The sequence below is a fragment of the Lepisosteus oculatus genome, chromosome 8 (assembly GCF_040954835.1).
Source record: "Lepisosteus oculatus isolate fLepOcu1 chromosome 8, fLepOcu1.hap2, whole genome shotgun sequence".
Taxonomy (NCBI): domain Eukaryota; kingdom Metazoa; phylum Chordata; class Actinopteri; order Semionotiformes; family Lepisosteidae; genus Lepisosteus; species Lepisosteus oculatus.
Window position 1 is genome coordinate 48,246,443 of NC_090703.1, and position 15,981 is coordinate 48,262,423.

The window sequence follows — 15,981 nt, forward strand, 5'->3', positions numbered from 1 at the left end:
CCGGCCCAGAAACAAAGACAAACTTTAAAATGTATTTTCATGCATTCAGATACGACACTTAAAATTAAACTCCACATATCATTCCGTGCCATTATTTAAAAATTTAAGCTTCGTATTATTAATATTGATGAAAAATAGCCCACCGCTGAATTTAACAACATTCGGACGCAGTAGTTGGAGAGTAATGTAAATATTTTAACATTAAGGTTACAGCCTGTTTTCGCAAACTTGATTACTGCAACGCGCAGAAATTTCACAAGACTTGCTCAAGCCCCTCAGGGCGCCGCATGTATTATTTACGTCTTTTACATATTTCTGCCAGACATCTCTTCAGTTCAGACCCCGGACTGCAAACGCTCGGTTTAGTTCATACAGACACGAATCCCAAAATTATCAACACAACTCGTGCACTATGTCCAATGCCGACATGCTGGTACAGTATTTGAATCCTCTAATACAGGGGGAGTCCTCTTTTCGTTTATTCATTAAAAAGGCATTTTCAAAAAGTTAAAGGAAAAATAAGCTCCTTTTATTCTACACCTGTTTCCGATCATTTCTGATCTTACATCAGCCGGACATAACTTTCTTTTTTAAAAAAAATGATGTTCTTGTTGGTGTGATTACTGCTACTACAATTATCCCCCCCGACTGGAATGCCCAAGACATGAAAATGTCATGAGTCAATTTCACGAGTCAAAATCTGGGCTGATCGTTGGATCTGCCACTGTCCGGCCGTCGGATCCCGCGGTACTTTGTTCGACAAAGCGCTGTTTGCTCCCGGCTGCTTCATTCGTCCCACCAGGTACGAAGGAGAGCCTGGAGTACAGTAGAATACCTGCTTGTCACTCCCCGCGGCCCCACACCTGCGGGGAGACGCGGAAAACATCACCTGGTCCACACCTATCGACACGCGCTTCACAACCCGGCGCCCGGTGCTGGCTCGGGTAGTTCTGCTCTTTACTTCCAGGTTGGGGATGCTGTTAAGGAGGTGCGACCCGCATCGTAAGATGACATTCCTTCCGTTTTTTTTCTTTATTCAAATATTTTTTTAAAAAAAATGACTGTTAATCGATAAGCTTCCCTGCATTCGAAGTCCATAAAAACTCACGTCATTTTCCAATCGAATTATTTTCAACACGTGGTGCGCAGGAAACGATGCTGGCCGCGCAGTTTAACGTTTCTTCTGATGCTTTGTTTTCATTACTATTAATTAATCTATTGACGTAACGTGTGTCGCCTTTTCACGTTGCTGTTCGGAATATGAGCCGCCGAACTGGGTCCTGGGTCTGGAGTTCCCGTGAAAACACAGAACTCGGTCCGGTTCGAAGGAACACACCTCACAGACATTTCTCACCCACACAACCAAATTACAATGCGTGGGCTGCAGTCACTGTAAACGCATTCTTAAGCGATTTAACTCTCGTCTCTTTGATTTTATAATAATAATAACAACAACAATAAATAAATTAACTTATTTGTATGCTCTTATTTCGTCTAATTTGAAGGCGAATACTGTAACGCTGCGAAATGTTTCAGACTGCGCTCAAAAAAGCGAGGGGAAGCGTGGAGGCATTTTGGCCGAAGAGCTGCTTTAAAAGTAAGAAGGTAGACTCTCTCTCCCGCTTTTCCATCAATTTCCCGAAAGCGGGATGTCAGTTAGCCGCTCAGTTTTGGGGGCGCCGAGGAAGGCAGAGGCTGGGTGTCCTGTCACCGAGAGCGACGAGCCGGGACTCCGCTCAACCAAAGATCCGGACAAACTTTTCGCCCACTTGTTTTTTTAGGTGAAATTATTTTTTTTCGCCCCCGCCCCCAAACGAACATATTTTCCCCTGCACATAATTTAAAAAAATTTAAAAAATAAAATTGAGAGTGGCTGCTCTCAAAATATTGTTATAGGACCTATGGAGTGCGTGAATAAAAGCACAGTCTCCCGTACACAGCGACTCAAGCCAGCGCCGACCGTCACTTCTTAAACCAGGTACTGTAGCCCTTCAAACACACGCCCGGAGAGCAGACCGCTGAAGCACCTTTGTACCTGGTTACACTGTTGGCGGTAAAATCCAAATTAAAAGGGACAGTCTTCTGTGAAGGGATTAAAAACAATTGTCACCGACCGTATTGGGACTCTTTCGTTATATCTTACCTAAGGCGTTTCTGTAAACTGTTTTTACTACTTTTGTACCGTTTTCACCCGACTTTCTCGTCAGCGCAGAAGCGGGAAATCAACGTTTTATCACTCCTATGTGCGTATTACACGACTTGAAGACCGAAAAGATCAATAACGCAGGTGTGCTTTGATTTAGCTCATTTAAAAAAAAAAAAAATCAAACCGCGGTCTGCGCCGATTTATAACACACCTAAAGAATTAAATGGCGTGAAATCTTTCTCGCGTGGCCATAGGCTACAAACATTAACACTCCCGTGTTCTAAGAAATCACCAGCCATTCAATTAGGCCACTCCGGGGAATGTTCCCCCCCAAATAAACCAATCATTCCACACCGCTCAAGTGAACAGACCCCGGCAGCTGATTATCAACAAGCAGACGGCCATGAGACACGTTAACTTCAGACTTCAAAAAAAATAAAATAAAGTCGTTTCGTTAGAGCAAACGAACGGGAGGGGGGGTGGATATTACGCGACAAGGAATAAAAAAAAAAACACAGAATTTAGGAAAATGCCCGAATGCTTACAAGGTACCAAAAGCACGGTCTTAACCCGGACAGCTCTGCTGATTCTATACTCTAAACCCAGGCCTGGGAGCTGTGATGTAATAGGTTGTGTACACGGCCGGAGAGAGACGTGGGTGGCGGTCGGGAGGCGGAGGGGAGACGATCTGACAATTCAACGGATGATGACAGTTCGTGTATCTTTTTATTAGGCTGAAGACGTGCGCGCTGCACAGCCGCACACTCCCGGACGAGTTCAGCGCAGCCCCGTCAAGAACAGGGCAGAGCAACTTTTCACAACTACCACACCCCAGATATCACCGGCGTCGTCTTCGTCACCACCACAGCAACGCGTGCCAAGCAGGCGATAACGCCTGGGAGTCACGATCTGCAAGTCGCTTCATGTGGATGTTAAACTATTTTTATTCTCTGGGGGGGGTGACACGGTCTGAACTGAGAGTGCAGCTCACCGGGCTCACGTAAAATACTCCCAGCGAGGCCAGAAACCAAACCCTCCACCTCCAGCATCCCTGGCGACTCGGGTTGTGGGCTGTGAATGGAGGAACTGGTGTCCCGGCGCGATTTTATTTTTTTCCTTCTCTGGTTGAAATATTTTGGAGTTGCCGGGGGTCGGGAGGGGTTAGGAAATATCTCATTCCGCTCCGAGCCGCGGGGTGTGTGTGTTGCTTGGCTCTGCCCTGTTTGTGCGCTACATTTCCCTCCTGCGTTTCCTCTGCTCGAGCGCGGCTCCCAGCAGCCCCGAGCCCCCGTGCCAAAGCGTCCTCGAGGACCCCCTCACCCCCCCAGGCGCTCGCGCGGGCACCCCCTCGCTCCCAGAGAGCAACATGGTATCAGTCACACACACACACATACGGGGGTAACACTCGTATTTCTTGCAGGGAATTTTAAAATCGTTAACTGTAAAAGGTAGCAAAATTCGTCTTTAGAAACGTCACCGTATTAAAAGTTCGCCCTGTTCATATGAACCCTAAATGCAGGATGTTCGATACGATATCGACAAGACTGAGCGCAGTTCTCACAGATAATGAGACCGACAACTCGAAGCACCAAAACACGAATGTTTATTATTATTACTATTATAAATAATAAATAATAAATAATAAATAATAACAACAGTTTTCCATTTCGCATGTTTGGTTGTTGTACTGTTATCCGAAATTTTGGGGGATATAAGAATTGAAGAAAAAAATCAGGCAGAAAATGTCGACATTTACGTCCGAGGTTAGTGTTTGATGAATGTAAATCATAACGAAAGCAGACGGTTTGTGTGCACGTTTCTCCAGCGAGAACAGCAAAAACCGAGGGTCCTGCCACACAAAAAAGACACAAACCTACAAATACAACGCTAACAATTTAAAGGCGACAAACAATGCCGAGATAACGACTATTCGCGATCACAACTCGTGAATCATTTGGAGGGAAAAAAAAGTCAAAGAGATCATTTTTTAAAATAATCGAAGCACCACTTGTTTTTTTTTTAAAAAGCGTTATCATTTTTAGACTCCCAAATTAAGCGTCTTCCTCCGTAAAGCTGTTCAGCCCAGAAAAGAAAGGCGTTACAACCACTAAGAAAGAAAAATAAATAAATGACAGAAAACGCATTAACAAAAAAGTTATCAGTCTTTTTTTAATAAAGCAAGACCTGTTAACCACACCGCATTTTATGCCTAATTTTTGCGGGTTTTGTACCGTGTTTAACGTGACAGATATATGAATTCTGTTTTAGTAGTAGTAGTAGTAGGAGTTGTTTAAATGAAGTTGCCCCTCTCTCCGGAGTCGCGAGCCGGGCGCGCTGGTCTTTGTGAGAAGGTGCAGGCGCTGCTCGAGAGGTCGTGACACACGAGTGACAGCGGCGGCCGCGAGCTTCACGCCGGATTAAACGCGCGGGGCAGGCCCGTCTTCTAGGTGTCGAGATACGCACAACCGCATCAAATCTGCTGTCACATACCGTACAAAAAAAAAAAAAACCCTACAACTATAAGATGCACCCTTGTGCAAACGGAAGACTGACGTGAGATGCGAGGATAAAGGAAAGTGCGTGTACCGCAAGAGAGACTGATCTCTCAAACGCCCAAATGAGACGTTATTGAATAAAAACAGTGAAGCGTTTCGCGATCCGTTCGACAAGAGCTTTGCTTTCCTCTCCTTTGATGAAAAGGGTGGATAAATATGTTTTCGGAATAAGCCGAGTGTCCTGTCATCCGCATTCTGTGACCTTTTTTGTATCTTTTTAATCAAGTTTATCATTTTGTTGCAGCTTTAAAAAAAATCGGTTTGAGCGCAGTGCAAGCGAGACGGATGAATCGTCCGCGTGTACCCTTTATTTACAAGGGGAACACCTGTAAGATTTGTTGTAGCAAAAATAAGTTCTTGTTGTTGTTGTTGTTTTTGTTTTTAAATAATATCAAACACGCGTTCCGTATACGGGATGCCGACATCCACGCGCGCATTCGTATAAAACATTTTTTTTTTCCACCTAAATGAAAACACCAGCCAAACACGAAACTTTTGGGGGTGACCAGAACACGGCGTCACTCGTGTCCTGCAGCACGGGCGCTGTAACCCGTCTCCAGGCGGCACGGCGATTGTAACAGTTTCAGTGACCTCACAGTGAACGTCAACTCTGTTATGCATATCTCCAATTATACCGTGTTATTGATTGATGTGCGCTGGTTGGGGGGAGAGAGGCCGTGTGAATAACTAACTTTAAACATCGTCGTTTAATTCTCCCGTGGCTCCACGGAAACACGTGGCTCCAAGATTAAACGCGAAATAAAATCTTAAACAAGAAGACTTTTTCCACCCACCCCCCCTCCTGTAAGGTTGCACCGTTTGGAGAAGCTACAAAAATCTCAGTTTCTCGTAACAGTAGCTTCGGAGGTTCTTATTTTGCACCGGGTCTAGCAAGGGCCTCTCTTGAATGGGGCTCTTTCATTCGGCTTGGGACGGCCATTCGTGGCCGCGGTTGTCTTTTATTCTGTTCTCTATGGAAACCCGGATCGTGGGGAGAAAAATGCGGGGCTGAATAAAGCAAATCCGCACAAGGAACGGCTTGAGAGCAGCATCTGTTACACTTGGAAACTTAGACTATCGAGAGAGACCCACAGGAACCCCTCCACACAACAGCCCCGCAGTTTAAACCACATTGCCTGATGAACGCGGCTCGGGGAAGTGCGGTCGTGCTCGCCTTGCACTGAAACAAAAACACAACAACAGCTCTTTACTCTTGTCTCCTGCATCGTCCGATATTAAATTCACTTCTGGAATACCGGTTCCATCTTAGAAATATTGAACATCAACAACACAATCTGTCCGGATGTGCTCGTCATTTCATTTTTTTAAAAAATCACGTTATTTACATTTACACTCGCGCTTCAGTCCTTTGCCATTGTGTCTATCCCTAATGTCGCCTACATATGTCAGAAGTATATTTTTTTTAGAATAGCCTATGTACGTTTCCACGTGCATTCATATACACGCAACTATTTGAAAGTGCATTTTAGCACCCGCAAAAGAAAGGGATGAAAACAGCGCGTTAAGAGGGGAAAAAAAATATTGTCATGTTGGATATCGGTGGAATCCGTTAATTTAAATTCAAGCCTTAATGGTTTCCAAAAACTAAGCGAATTGCGAGCTAAAGGGCAAAAAAATCGTAATATTTTAAATAAAATAAATAGGGGGTTCCGACACTATAGAAAGAAAAAAAGAACCGAGCTTCCTTTCGGTTAAATTAAAAAAAAAATAAAGCTGTGAAGTTAAGCCCCGGGTTTCTTGCTCCTGCGATACAATACAGGCAGCTGCAGTTAAGAACTAAAAGTAAAGATTTCATACAACCACACACAACACACCAAGACCCTCAGCTAAGGTTTGACACGCCGATCAGTGAGCGCTAATTTCACAGAACCCGTTCAACGTATTTTTTTAAAATACCTCCGAAAAATCCTACATCCTCAGTCCATGTTTACTTAATATATTGAATAAATTTATCCCCGTGTCACGCCGTTCCTCGCTCAGACCCGAGCTAGTCGAATCTGTCACTTATAAGCCTTTACAGCGTCAATAAACTACAGTTTCGTATCATCAGTGGTTAGAAAGCTCACCTGTTAGTGTTTGAGCTTCTTTAAAAATGTCTTCTGATCAGTGTCCTTTAGAGAAACCGCAGTCTTTAATGACTTTCTGGTGGCTACTAGCCTTCTTTTATTTCTGCTAAATGTATGAAAATGTATGCAAATTTAAATCAAGCTTAACCTGCGAGCTCTTGCAATATATTTAATGGAATTTCAAACCAATAAGGGGACTCTGATGTAGTCTTCTAATGGCAAATATAATTATGCAGCTAGGTAACCTCTGAAATATGCAGAGGTCTTTTTTCAACTTTCAGCTGTCGAGATTCTTAAGGAAGTGCTCGCCCGTTTGCACAATTTACACAGCAACCACAAAGACGCTTGTTGTCTACAGGCAACACCCGCTTTAAAGAGATGCTCAGTCTGGCGGCTTGAAATCAGCGATGGGCGAACAGGAGGACTCCAGGAGCCGCGGCTCTCGTTGATAAAAGGTGTGCGTGTGGGGAGGAATTTGTGCGTTTTGGGGGAAAAAAAATAGGTTTCATGTCTCGGTGTTTTTACACAGTTAGAAACGCGAATTATGTTTTTTTATATATATATATAATTATGTACTATTAGAAAAAAAAATACCAGGAGCTAACCACGTTTTTATTTTTATTTTGGGGGTAATTTAGCTACCTTCTCATGTTTTGAATTGTTGTCTCTCACGGGCGCAATTCCTTTTTTTTCTCTAAAACAGTTGGATTTGGATGACCTTATCGGCGGCGGCGGCACGTTTGAGCTTTTTGCAATTGAAGAAAAATTCTTAAATAATTCATTCGAGAAAATCCACGTGTTCGTAACAGAGGCCGGTTCTTTTTATTCTTTGACCAGATGTCCAGTTTATTTCCATTCCGCCCGTTATTCCCCTCAGCCATATCGCCCGGCTTCCTTCGCGACCGGCTCTAGACTTACCCAGGAAGGGGCAAGAGCGGACTGCCGGGGGGCGCCTCGGCTTTCTGAACTACCTGCCCAGAAGCACCGCGCTTACACACCTCCAGAACCGGATCGTTTCTGCTTTTAATAACGACCGATGCAATTAGGTGGCGAGTCTCCGGCTGTCTACGGGCTGTCTCGGGGAGAGGAAAAAAAAAACCGAACCGCCACCTGACAAGAAGGATTATGTGCGTTTCTTAAAGGAAAAGAAAATAACGCCAGTAGTAATAACCGTGCTTAAATAAGTTAGGAAATAGTTAATAAGATCTGTGAAGCATGGACAGTCAATTACACAGCGGTACCCAATGGAGCCTGCGGACTGACTCACTTCCTGTTTTGTGTCGAGTTAACTCTTCGCTCCCCGGCAGCCCCCCAGTCTGGCGAGGAAGAGCCCGCCTCCTGCGCTGCGATTGGCCGCAGCCGCAACTCCTGTGTCCGGGCGCCCCGGCGATTGGGCGGCCGGGCTGCCAGTTCGGGACGGGTTTCTGATTTGGCTCCCGAGCCTGGTAGATGTCAAAGGCTGAAGCGGTTCCCTTTGCCACATTATAACTAGTAGGGGATCTACAGCAAGCAAGCATGGCCACAGCTGCCTCGAATCCCTACAGCATTATCAGTTCCAACTCTATGGTTCACACAGATGCACCGGTCATGCAGCAAGGCAGTCCTTTCAGGAACCACCAGAAACTTCTCCAAAGTGAATACCTACAGGGGGTCCCCAGCAATGGGCACCCTCTTGGGCACCAGTGGGTGACCAGCTTAACCGAGGGGAGCCCCTGGGCAACGTCGTTAGCCGCCAGCCCTCTGGAGCAGCAGGACGTGAAACCGGGACGGGAGGATCTCCAACTCGGGGCGATCATTCATCACAGGTCTCCTCATGTCGCCCATCACTCGCCTCATACAAATCACCCAGGTGCGTGGGGAGCGACCGCGGCTCATAACTCATCCATAAACACCGGCGGACAACCTATCAACATCTACGCGCAGCCTGGCTTCACGGTCAACGGTATGCTGGAGCATGGCGGGCTGACGCCTCCCCCGGCATCGGGTCAGACCCAGAGCCTGCACCCGGGGCTGCGAGACACCCCGGAGCACGCCGAGATCGGCGCCCACCACTGCCACGACCACTCGGACGAGGAGACGCCGACCTCGGACGAGCTGGAGCAGTTCGCCAAGCAGTTCAAACAAAGGCGGATCAAGCTGGGGTTCACGCAGGCGGACGTGGGGCTGGCGCTGGGGACCCTGTACGGCAACGTCTTCTCCCAGACCACCATCTGCAGGTTTGAAGCCCTGCAGCTCAGCTTCAAGAACATGTGCAAACTGAAGCCCTTGTTGAACAAGTGGCTGGAGGAGGCGGACTCGTCCACGGGCAGCCCCAGCAGCATCGACAAGATCGCGGCGCAGGGGCGGAAAAGGAAGAAACGGACCTCGATCGAGGTGAGCGTGAAGGGAGTGCTGGAGACCCACTTTCTGAAGTGCCCCAAGCCCGCCGCCCAGGAGATCTCCTCCTTGGCAGACAGCCTACAGCTGGAGAAAGAGGTGGTTCGCGTCTGGTTTTGTAACAGAAGACAAAAGGAGAAGAGGATGACCCCGCCGGGGGAGCCGCAGCAGCACGAGGTGTACTCGCACAGCGCGAGCACGGACAGCTCCTCGTGCCGCGATCTCTGACCGGCAGCCGGGCGCCGGGACTCACCCCGCGAGACTCTTCCACAGCAATGGGAATCTAGTGGCTTTTTCAATTAGGGGCTCTTCTCCTCCCCTCTTCCCGCTCCCTTGGCGGTACGACGGTAAATGAGTAGGGACACTGCGAAAGAAAATAAAAACAAAACCAAGTTTCCCTTTTATTTTCCCCCTCCTCCCTCCTTCCTTTCCTATTCTCCAGCGTTTTTTGGGCAATACACCTTTGCAGACCAATGTTTGTGCGAGTCATGAACGGGACGCCGTTTAGAACAGCAGCAACGACGAAAACGTGTTTATTTTTCAATCGTTTCTACTGCAAGGATTTCGATACAGACGTGTGCCTCTGAATAACCTCCCAGCGCCTTGGTTATCACAACATCAGGTGAATCAGTCACAATTCACAGCCAAATCATTTGATTATTTTAGATCTCTATTTTTTTAATTTTGTCCGTGCGCTGCTCTGCCGTTAGACTCACTGAACTGTTTTTTTTCCCTCTATCTACGCGCCTCTCACGGTGTTGAACCCACACGGAAGAATAATAGGGGGGAAAATGGATCATTTTGTGATTCGAATGTTTTTTTTTTCCCTGCACATTGCTGAGAGAATGAATTCCGTGCGCTGGTGGATACAAACCGCTTCCTCCTCACAGCAGTGTAATGTGAGCACGCAAGACACCTTGATACGGTTAGCTGTACTGTACAAACAACTTAGCGAGATTTAGCACCTGGATATTTTTAAATATATATTTTTTAGGTTCTGCGTTTCAGCATTACACGCACAAGAGCTGCGCAGTTGCTTTCTCACCTGAAGCATCGTGATCCTCGGTGTTCTTTTAAGGTTTACTACCCGGTTTAACACAGGAGAAATACAACAGCTCAAGGGTACCTACCAACGAAGCAACTTTTTTTTAAAAAATAAAACAATTATTTAAGAGAGCAATGCACAGGCGTGCAATGTTTTATGGTTCTTCACGGAAAACGAAAATAGGGATTAGCAGTCCGATAGTATACTCGACCATATTACTGTGTTAAACATTTGGCATTAAAAACAGAACCATAAGATAATTCCCAATACGAAAACGTTGTGTGCCATTATATATTATTTTATTGTACACGCTCAATATCTAAAGTTTTGTAATCTTTAATGTTCCAGCTTTTGATTTGTCTTTAATATTTCTTCCAATATTTGCTATTGTACAGTTTTGTATAATAAACTTTTTTGAAGTTATTAATTTAAACAAAGACCGTTTAGTTTATTCATGCACTTAGTGATGTAAAATAAACGCTATTTTCATTAAAAGTTGAAGTTTTCAGCAATTTTATTCCAAATACTACGGCAGTTCCAGCGATTATTTATTTTCAGTATAAACCTTGTATTATGTTTTGGAAACGAAATGTAAAACCGTTAAAATATGTATGTTGGAATAATAAAAATCGAACTTGTTGTTACATTTTGGGGTGTCCGTTTTTAGTTGAGGGTTTATTGGCAATATATATTTTATTTGTTGTATGAAAAAGGTCAAACCCGTTTAAATAAATGTTTTTTTTTTAAGAAATTAAAACTGTTTGGGGACTTTTCGTATACAGACGATTTAGATAAATATCGAGCTTTATTGTTGAAGTGCTTTAATTATCACGGCACTGAACCTATTTTTATAGGGCAATTTAAGTGGACTTTTAACTGGATTAATATCAATATTCTGCGGCTTCCTCTGTTTTTTTCGGCGTTTTCTTATTAGAGACAGGATTGCTTGTTCCCAAATCGCGGTCGGAGTAACGTGTCATTCTGTATTTTTAAAGGAATCAGGGTAGCGCAGATAAACCTTGAGCAACGTTCTACAGACGATAGATTTGTGCAAATGTATGTTTAAAAGGCTTATATCTAGTGTTTTTATGCCTAAATGAATTTCCTCTACTTATGTACCACAGATGTTATGGTAAAAAGATAATCATCGGATCGTAATGTTTCCCGAGGCTGGTACTGTATGTTGGTGAATTCCTGCGTTATTTTTCTGGGTGTATAAGCTATGAAACGCATACACTCACACACCGAAAATGCTGAAAACAACCGTGTTCAAACAAGAACGTTTTAGGTGTTAACAAAATAACATCTGTATGAGGGCAACATAGGGTATTTGATCCTGACAAAATAAACGGCGTTAACCTGAAATAATAGAACAATAACGTTTATATAATTCACGGTAAAAATAAAATAAAATAAAATCTCACACTCGTACAAAACACAATTAAACCGGTCGTTGCTTTTTTTCCCCCTTTTCATTCTGCCGTTTGGAGAATGCAGAGAAAAAAGATTGACACTCCACCAGGAAGGGCGAATTTAACGTTAAAAGCCGCGTCTAGAATTCTCCTTCCGAGGGGCGCACCGGGCCCGACTGTCTGTTATCGGAAACGCCGGTCGAACACATTCCTGAAGCCTTTCCCTCTTCCAGAGCGCACGTTTCAGGCAAAGGGACACCCTGCGACCGCGGCTCACGCAGGCCTGCGTGGGTGGGGGGGGGAATACTTCTGGTGTAGTTTATTACATGAAAGTATGCGAAGAAAGGACATGTCAATGTGAACTAGTACCTCAGCGTTAACGGCTAAATGAAACCGCCAGCGAATGCCTGCGCAGTTTTTGTGCGGCACCTTCTCGGATGCTCGTCTCTACATTCGGTATAAGGGCAGGACTGGGATCGCCAGAGCCCGGCGTTTTTACAGGCTACGCGCGGGTTTTCCACGGAAAATAAGCGCGCTTCTCGTGGCGTCTGTGCAGTCCGAGCGAGGCCAGACGGAGGGCCACCCGGCGCGTGTGCGTCCTTCAGCAGTCTCGCTCACGCGTGGAAAAGGCCTGCACCGCAAGAGGCACGGCAACACAGCCCCGCTTAGCAGTATGCCGATACTCCGGGCTTCTACCGCACAGGGCCGGCGGCGGCTGAACGGTCACTGCGGCCGTCGAGCCCACCGGAGACAGCGGGATGCTCAGCCCCAAGGCCGCGGCGTGACAAGGCCCACGCCTGTCCTCTCGCCCAGGCCCGACACTGGCGTCCTGCAGCCGCGCGAACACAAAGCCCGTGGTCCGAAAGTAAATACCGGCCGATACAGTATTTCAACTGCTCGTAAAACACGCGCTTATCCGCCATGCGCATATAAACGAAATGAAGTGCAGTACAGAAACTACAGCAGCTCTCTGCGCGGATCCACGTCTAACCCGAGTCTTTTTACCACAATAGTTACACCCTTTGCGTACTTTGTATCGACTCCCAGTAATTCAATAATAATAACGACCATAAAAACAATTATAACAACAATACTAATAATAGCAATGTTCCCCAATTACAGCACTGAGCAGCAAATATTTCCAAAATGAGACATGGAAGGGGAATTGTGTTCTGGGGGTCATAAAGGTGACAGATTACACAGGCCGAAAAGGCGACAAAATAATAGCACCTTAAAACACTGACAGTTTCTGCTCAAGAAGGATACTACTGTACTTGCTATTAAAGTACCTTTTATTCCGCAGCACACGGGTGTACGTGTCTCGGGGTCTGTCGGCCGGCTGGGACCGGGGCAGACAGAGATACAGCGCCTGTCTCGCGTGGTGTGTCGCCTGCGCCCGTCCTCTCGCGCCTTGAAGCCGCAGGAAGCGGCCCCACATCAACACATACAGACTATTACACTATAAATTATGTATGAGCTTCAGAACTCGGCATCTTGCACAGCTAAAGGTTTCTCAGAACGACTCGCTCACTACATATATATAAATGGATATAGGCACTACTCTTTTTTTCAGTTCCGATGCACGCATTGGAAATGTTCAAGCTTTTGAAAATAAGGCACCCCTTATTATTTATTTCACGTGGAGACGGTGTCGGTCAGAGCCGAAGGCGCGCGTGAGCCGGGCCGGGCCGGGCCTGCGGAAAGCAGGGGTCGCCAGGCGGAGCGGAACGCGGAGCGGAAGGGGCTCGGGCCCTGCCTCGAGACCGGGCCCTGACTGGAATACTAATCCGGATAATGTATGCACTGGCGCGAGCCGCCGCCGCCGCACAGGCCTGCGCGCGCTCGGCCGCAAGCGGGAGCGAGACGGAGACAGGGGCACCAGGGACCTGACCCGCTTCGAGAACACCTCGAGACTCGCCCCCCCCGTCGCCCGCCTTGCGGTAGCCCCGCGTTCGCCCGGGATGTTTTCTAAAGAATGCACCCGAGTCACAGGGGGCGTGAATGGCGAGACTGCGTAGCCGCATCAGAAGCACAGTGACAACCGTAGTTCTATCATGTGAATATGCAAGCTGCTTTTATTGATAAAGACTCCACCTGACCACCCGAGTCCTAGGAGATTTCTTCGCCGTTTAAGGAAAAACCGTGCCCGCGTTAGGCGGGGTCCTATACCCTTCCTCAGCCATGAATCGCAAACTTTCAATCTCCCATCCCTATCGCCACGGCGATGCTGGCTGTAGGGGATAAGGTCTCAGTTTCGGCCCCAAACACCAAGAAAGAGACAACACGCTCGCTACCAATCATCTGGGATAGGCCTGGCTTCATCACCAAATGCAATGGCCTAGGAACCAGATGAGGTTTAGACCCGTTGTCCCCCGGCCCTCCATCCCTCTAACTTATTTCCTGCCGTCACATTCCATGAGGATGCTGCAGGGTGCTCCTGGGACAGGGGACATGCACCCTGTACCGGCTCCTGACGCTGTCGTCTGGCAATACAGCAGATTCAGAGTCGCGGGCAAGCCTGCCTATAGCGCCCAGAGGTGTTGCCTCTACAGCAGCGACCACGTGAAGCCTAACAGTCTTCCTTCACTTTTTCACACTCCACCCCAAACTTTTCAACCCACGGTGCCATTTCATTCACGCTCTCGGGATCTCTCTTGCTTCTGGAGAAGGGGGGAACTACCCCAGCCGCGCACTTCTCCAGGTTAAATGAGCTCGGTTTCGGCCGCGGCCATAAAATTAATGGTTTCGCAGCCTGCTCACTCGAGGACGTGAGGCCGTTAACATTTCACAGCGCTCCCCCGTCTCCCAGTTCTCCAGCGCCGGTGACATTTTAAGTTAAGAGACCCGCCACTGCAGGATCTACCTTCCAGAAGGTCAACAGGAGGCAATTTAAATAAGGAAGCGGCTCTCGGGCGTCGATTCCTTTCGCGTCTCGGCCGTTTAACCCCTGGCCGTGCAGCCCCCCGTCACAGCCACTAGGTGTCGCCACACACAGCCCTGGTCTCAAGGCGGACACGCTGTGGCGGTGGGCTTTACCAGCCGGTCGCCACATGACTCGTGAATTTCGAGTGCCTGCGTCGCTACGTCCACATGGAGAATTTTCGTTAGTCGCAAATAACAAGAAACCGCACGTATAACCAGCTTGGCAGAAAAAAAATGTAACTTTTTTTTTTTTAAAGAGCGCCAAACATTGTGAAGCGGTACCAATTCGGTATACATAATGTTTGTCCGTACCGGACAAATATTATAACAATGCATGGTGGTAATAATTGCTTAATTTAACTCTACATATAAAAAGAAAAGGGCAATGCAGTCCCATTACACGGCCTTCATCCCGGACAGGAAATACTCTTCTACTGAGGGGGAAGAGAGCGCACGGCTGGTGCCGAGGTCTGGGTTGAGAAATCACGTCATATATTTCTCCGATAAATACATGCCAACATAAAAGTTTTCAAAGGGAACTCAAGCGCTTAAAATAAATACCTTAAACTATTTATTAAAAAAAAAAACCCAAAACAGCCCGAAATACTTCTGTAAAGGGTAGCCGATGAGGTCAACAGAGCCAGAATTTCCTGCTCATTTCACACTCACTGATTAGAGGCACTGAAAAGAAGAAAAAAAAAAAACATGATCGAGCCTGGAGAAAATTACATCTAGCAAAAATCACAAATGACAGGCGAAAACTAATATACTTATACCAACCAACATCTGAACATTTCACATGACGCACCACGTTTTAATACATGTTAAGAAATGTCGAAGAGCTTTGGAGTAGACCTAGAAAACATCACGGTACAGCAAGACAAACCCTAGTGCCTAAACCCACGCGGTGCCCTTTAAAGACCCCTATAGAAATGCCCACAAACACGTGTCTACAGGTGCCTATAGCCCGACTATGGGGGAATTCCTGTAGGGGCTGAGAATGCCCGGGACGCTCACGTGTTTACAGTTTCTGTACACGAAACGCACTGGGTTCATTCAACCTGTGGGTCTGTTCAGCTACACTGCGGCAACGCGAATCTGTGCGACAATGGAAAACGTTCGCTTGTAAAATAAATATTTCCAAAAAGCGGGCGGAGGAGCTGGCCGGGCGATAACCGAGGAGCCGATCGCGCCGATGAGCGCGGAGGACGAACTTCACTTCTTGACGGCCACAGCGGCGGAGCCTCACAATGATGCAAATTAAAAATTACCGCACTGAAAAGCCTGTGGAAAATTGAGCCTTTTGAGTCCCTCCGGTTTGGACATACTGCATTTATCTCCTCGTTAATGTCCATGGTCTCCTCTGTACATAAATATTCATCCTGTGAAATTTACAAAATTATTCATGGATGTTTGGCGACATTGTGTTCGTGTCGAG

General features: G+C 46.7%; 1 protein-coding gene and 1 long non-coding RNA gene across 3 annotated transcripts in view; one reads left to right on the plus strand and one right to left on the minus strand.

Moving 5' to 3' along the window:
- Positions 1–15,981, minus strand: part of LOC138241061 (uncharacterized) — a 42,996-nt gene that overhangs the window by 19,633 nt on the left and 7,382 nt on the right. The window contains exon 1 of one of the 2 annotated variants that reach the window (XR_011190274.1): positions 6,789–6,986. The exons of the other annotated variant lie outside the window; for it this stretch is intronic. This is a non-coding gene — a long non-coding RNA (uncharacterized lncRNA). Of the gene's footprint in view, positions 1–6,788; positions 6,987–15,981 lie in introns of those variants that run through there. 2 annotated transcript variants of the gene reach the window in all.
- LOC102691013 (POU domain, class 3, transcription factor 4) lies at positions 7,141–10,853 on the plus strand. The gene is made up of 2 exons (XM_015351714.2): positions 7,141–7,243; positions 7,492–10,853. The coding sequence occupies exon 2, from the start codon at positions 8,304–8,306 to the stop codon at positions 9,390–9,392; it is 1,089 nt and encodes a 362-aa protein (XP_015207200.1). The 5' UTR covers positions 7,141–7,243; positions 7,492–8,303; the 3' UTR covers positions 9,393–10,853.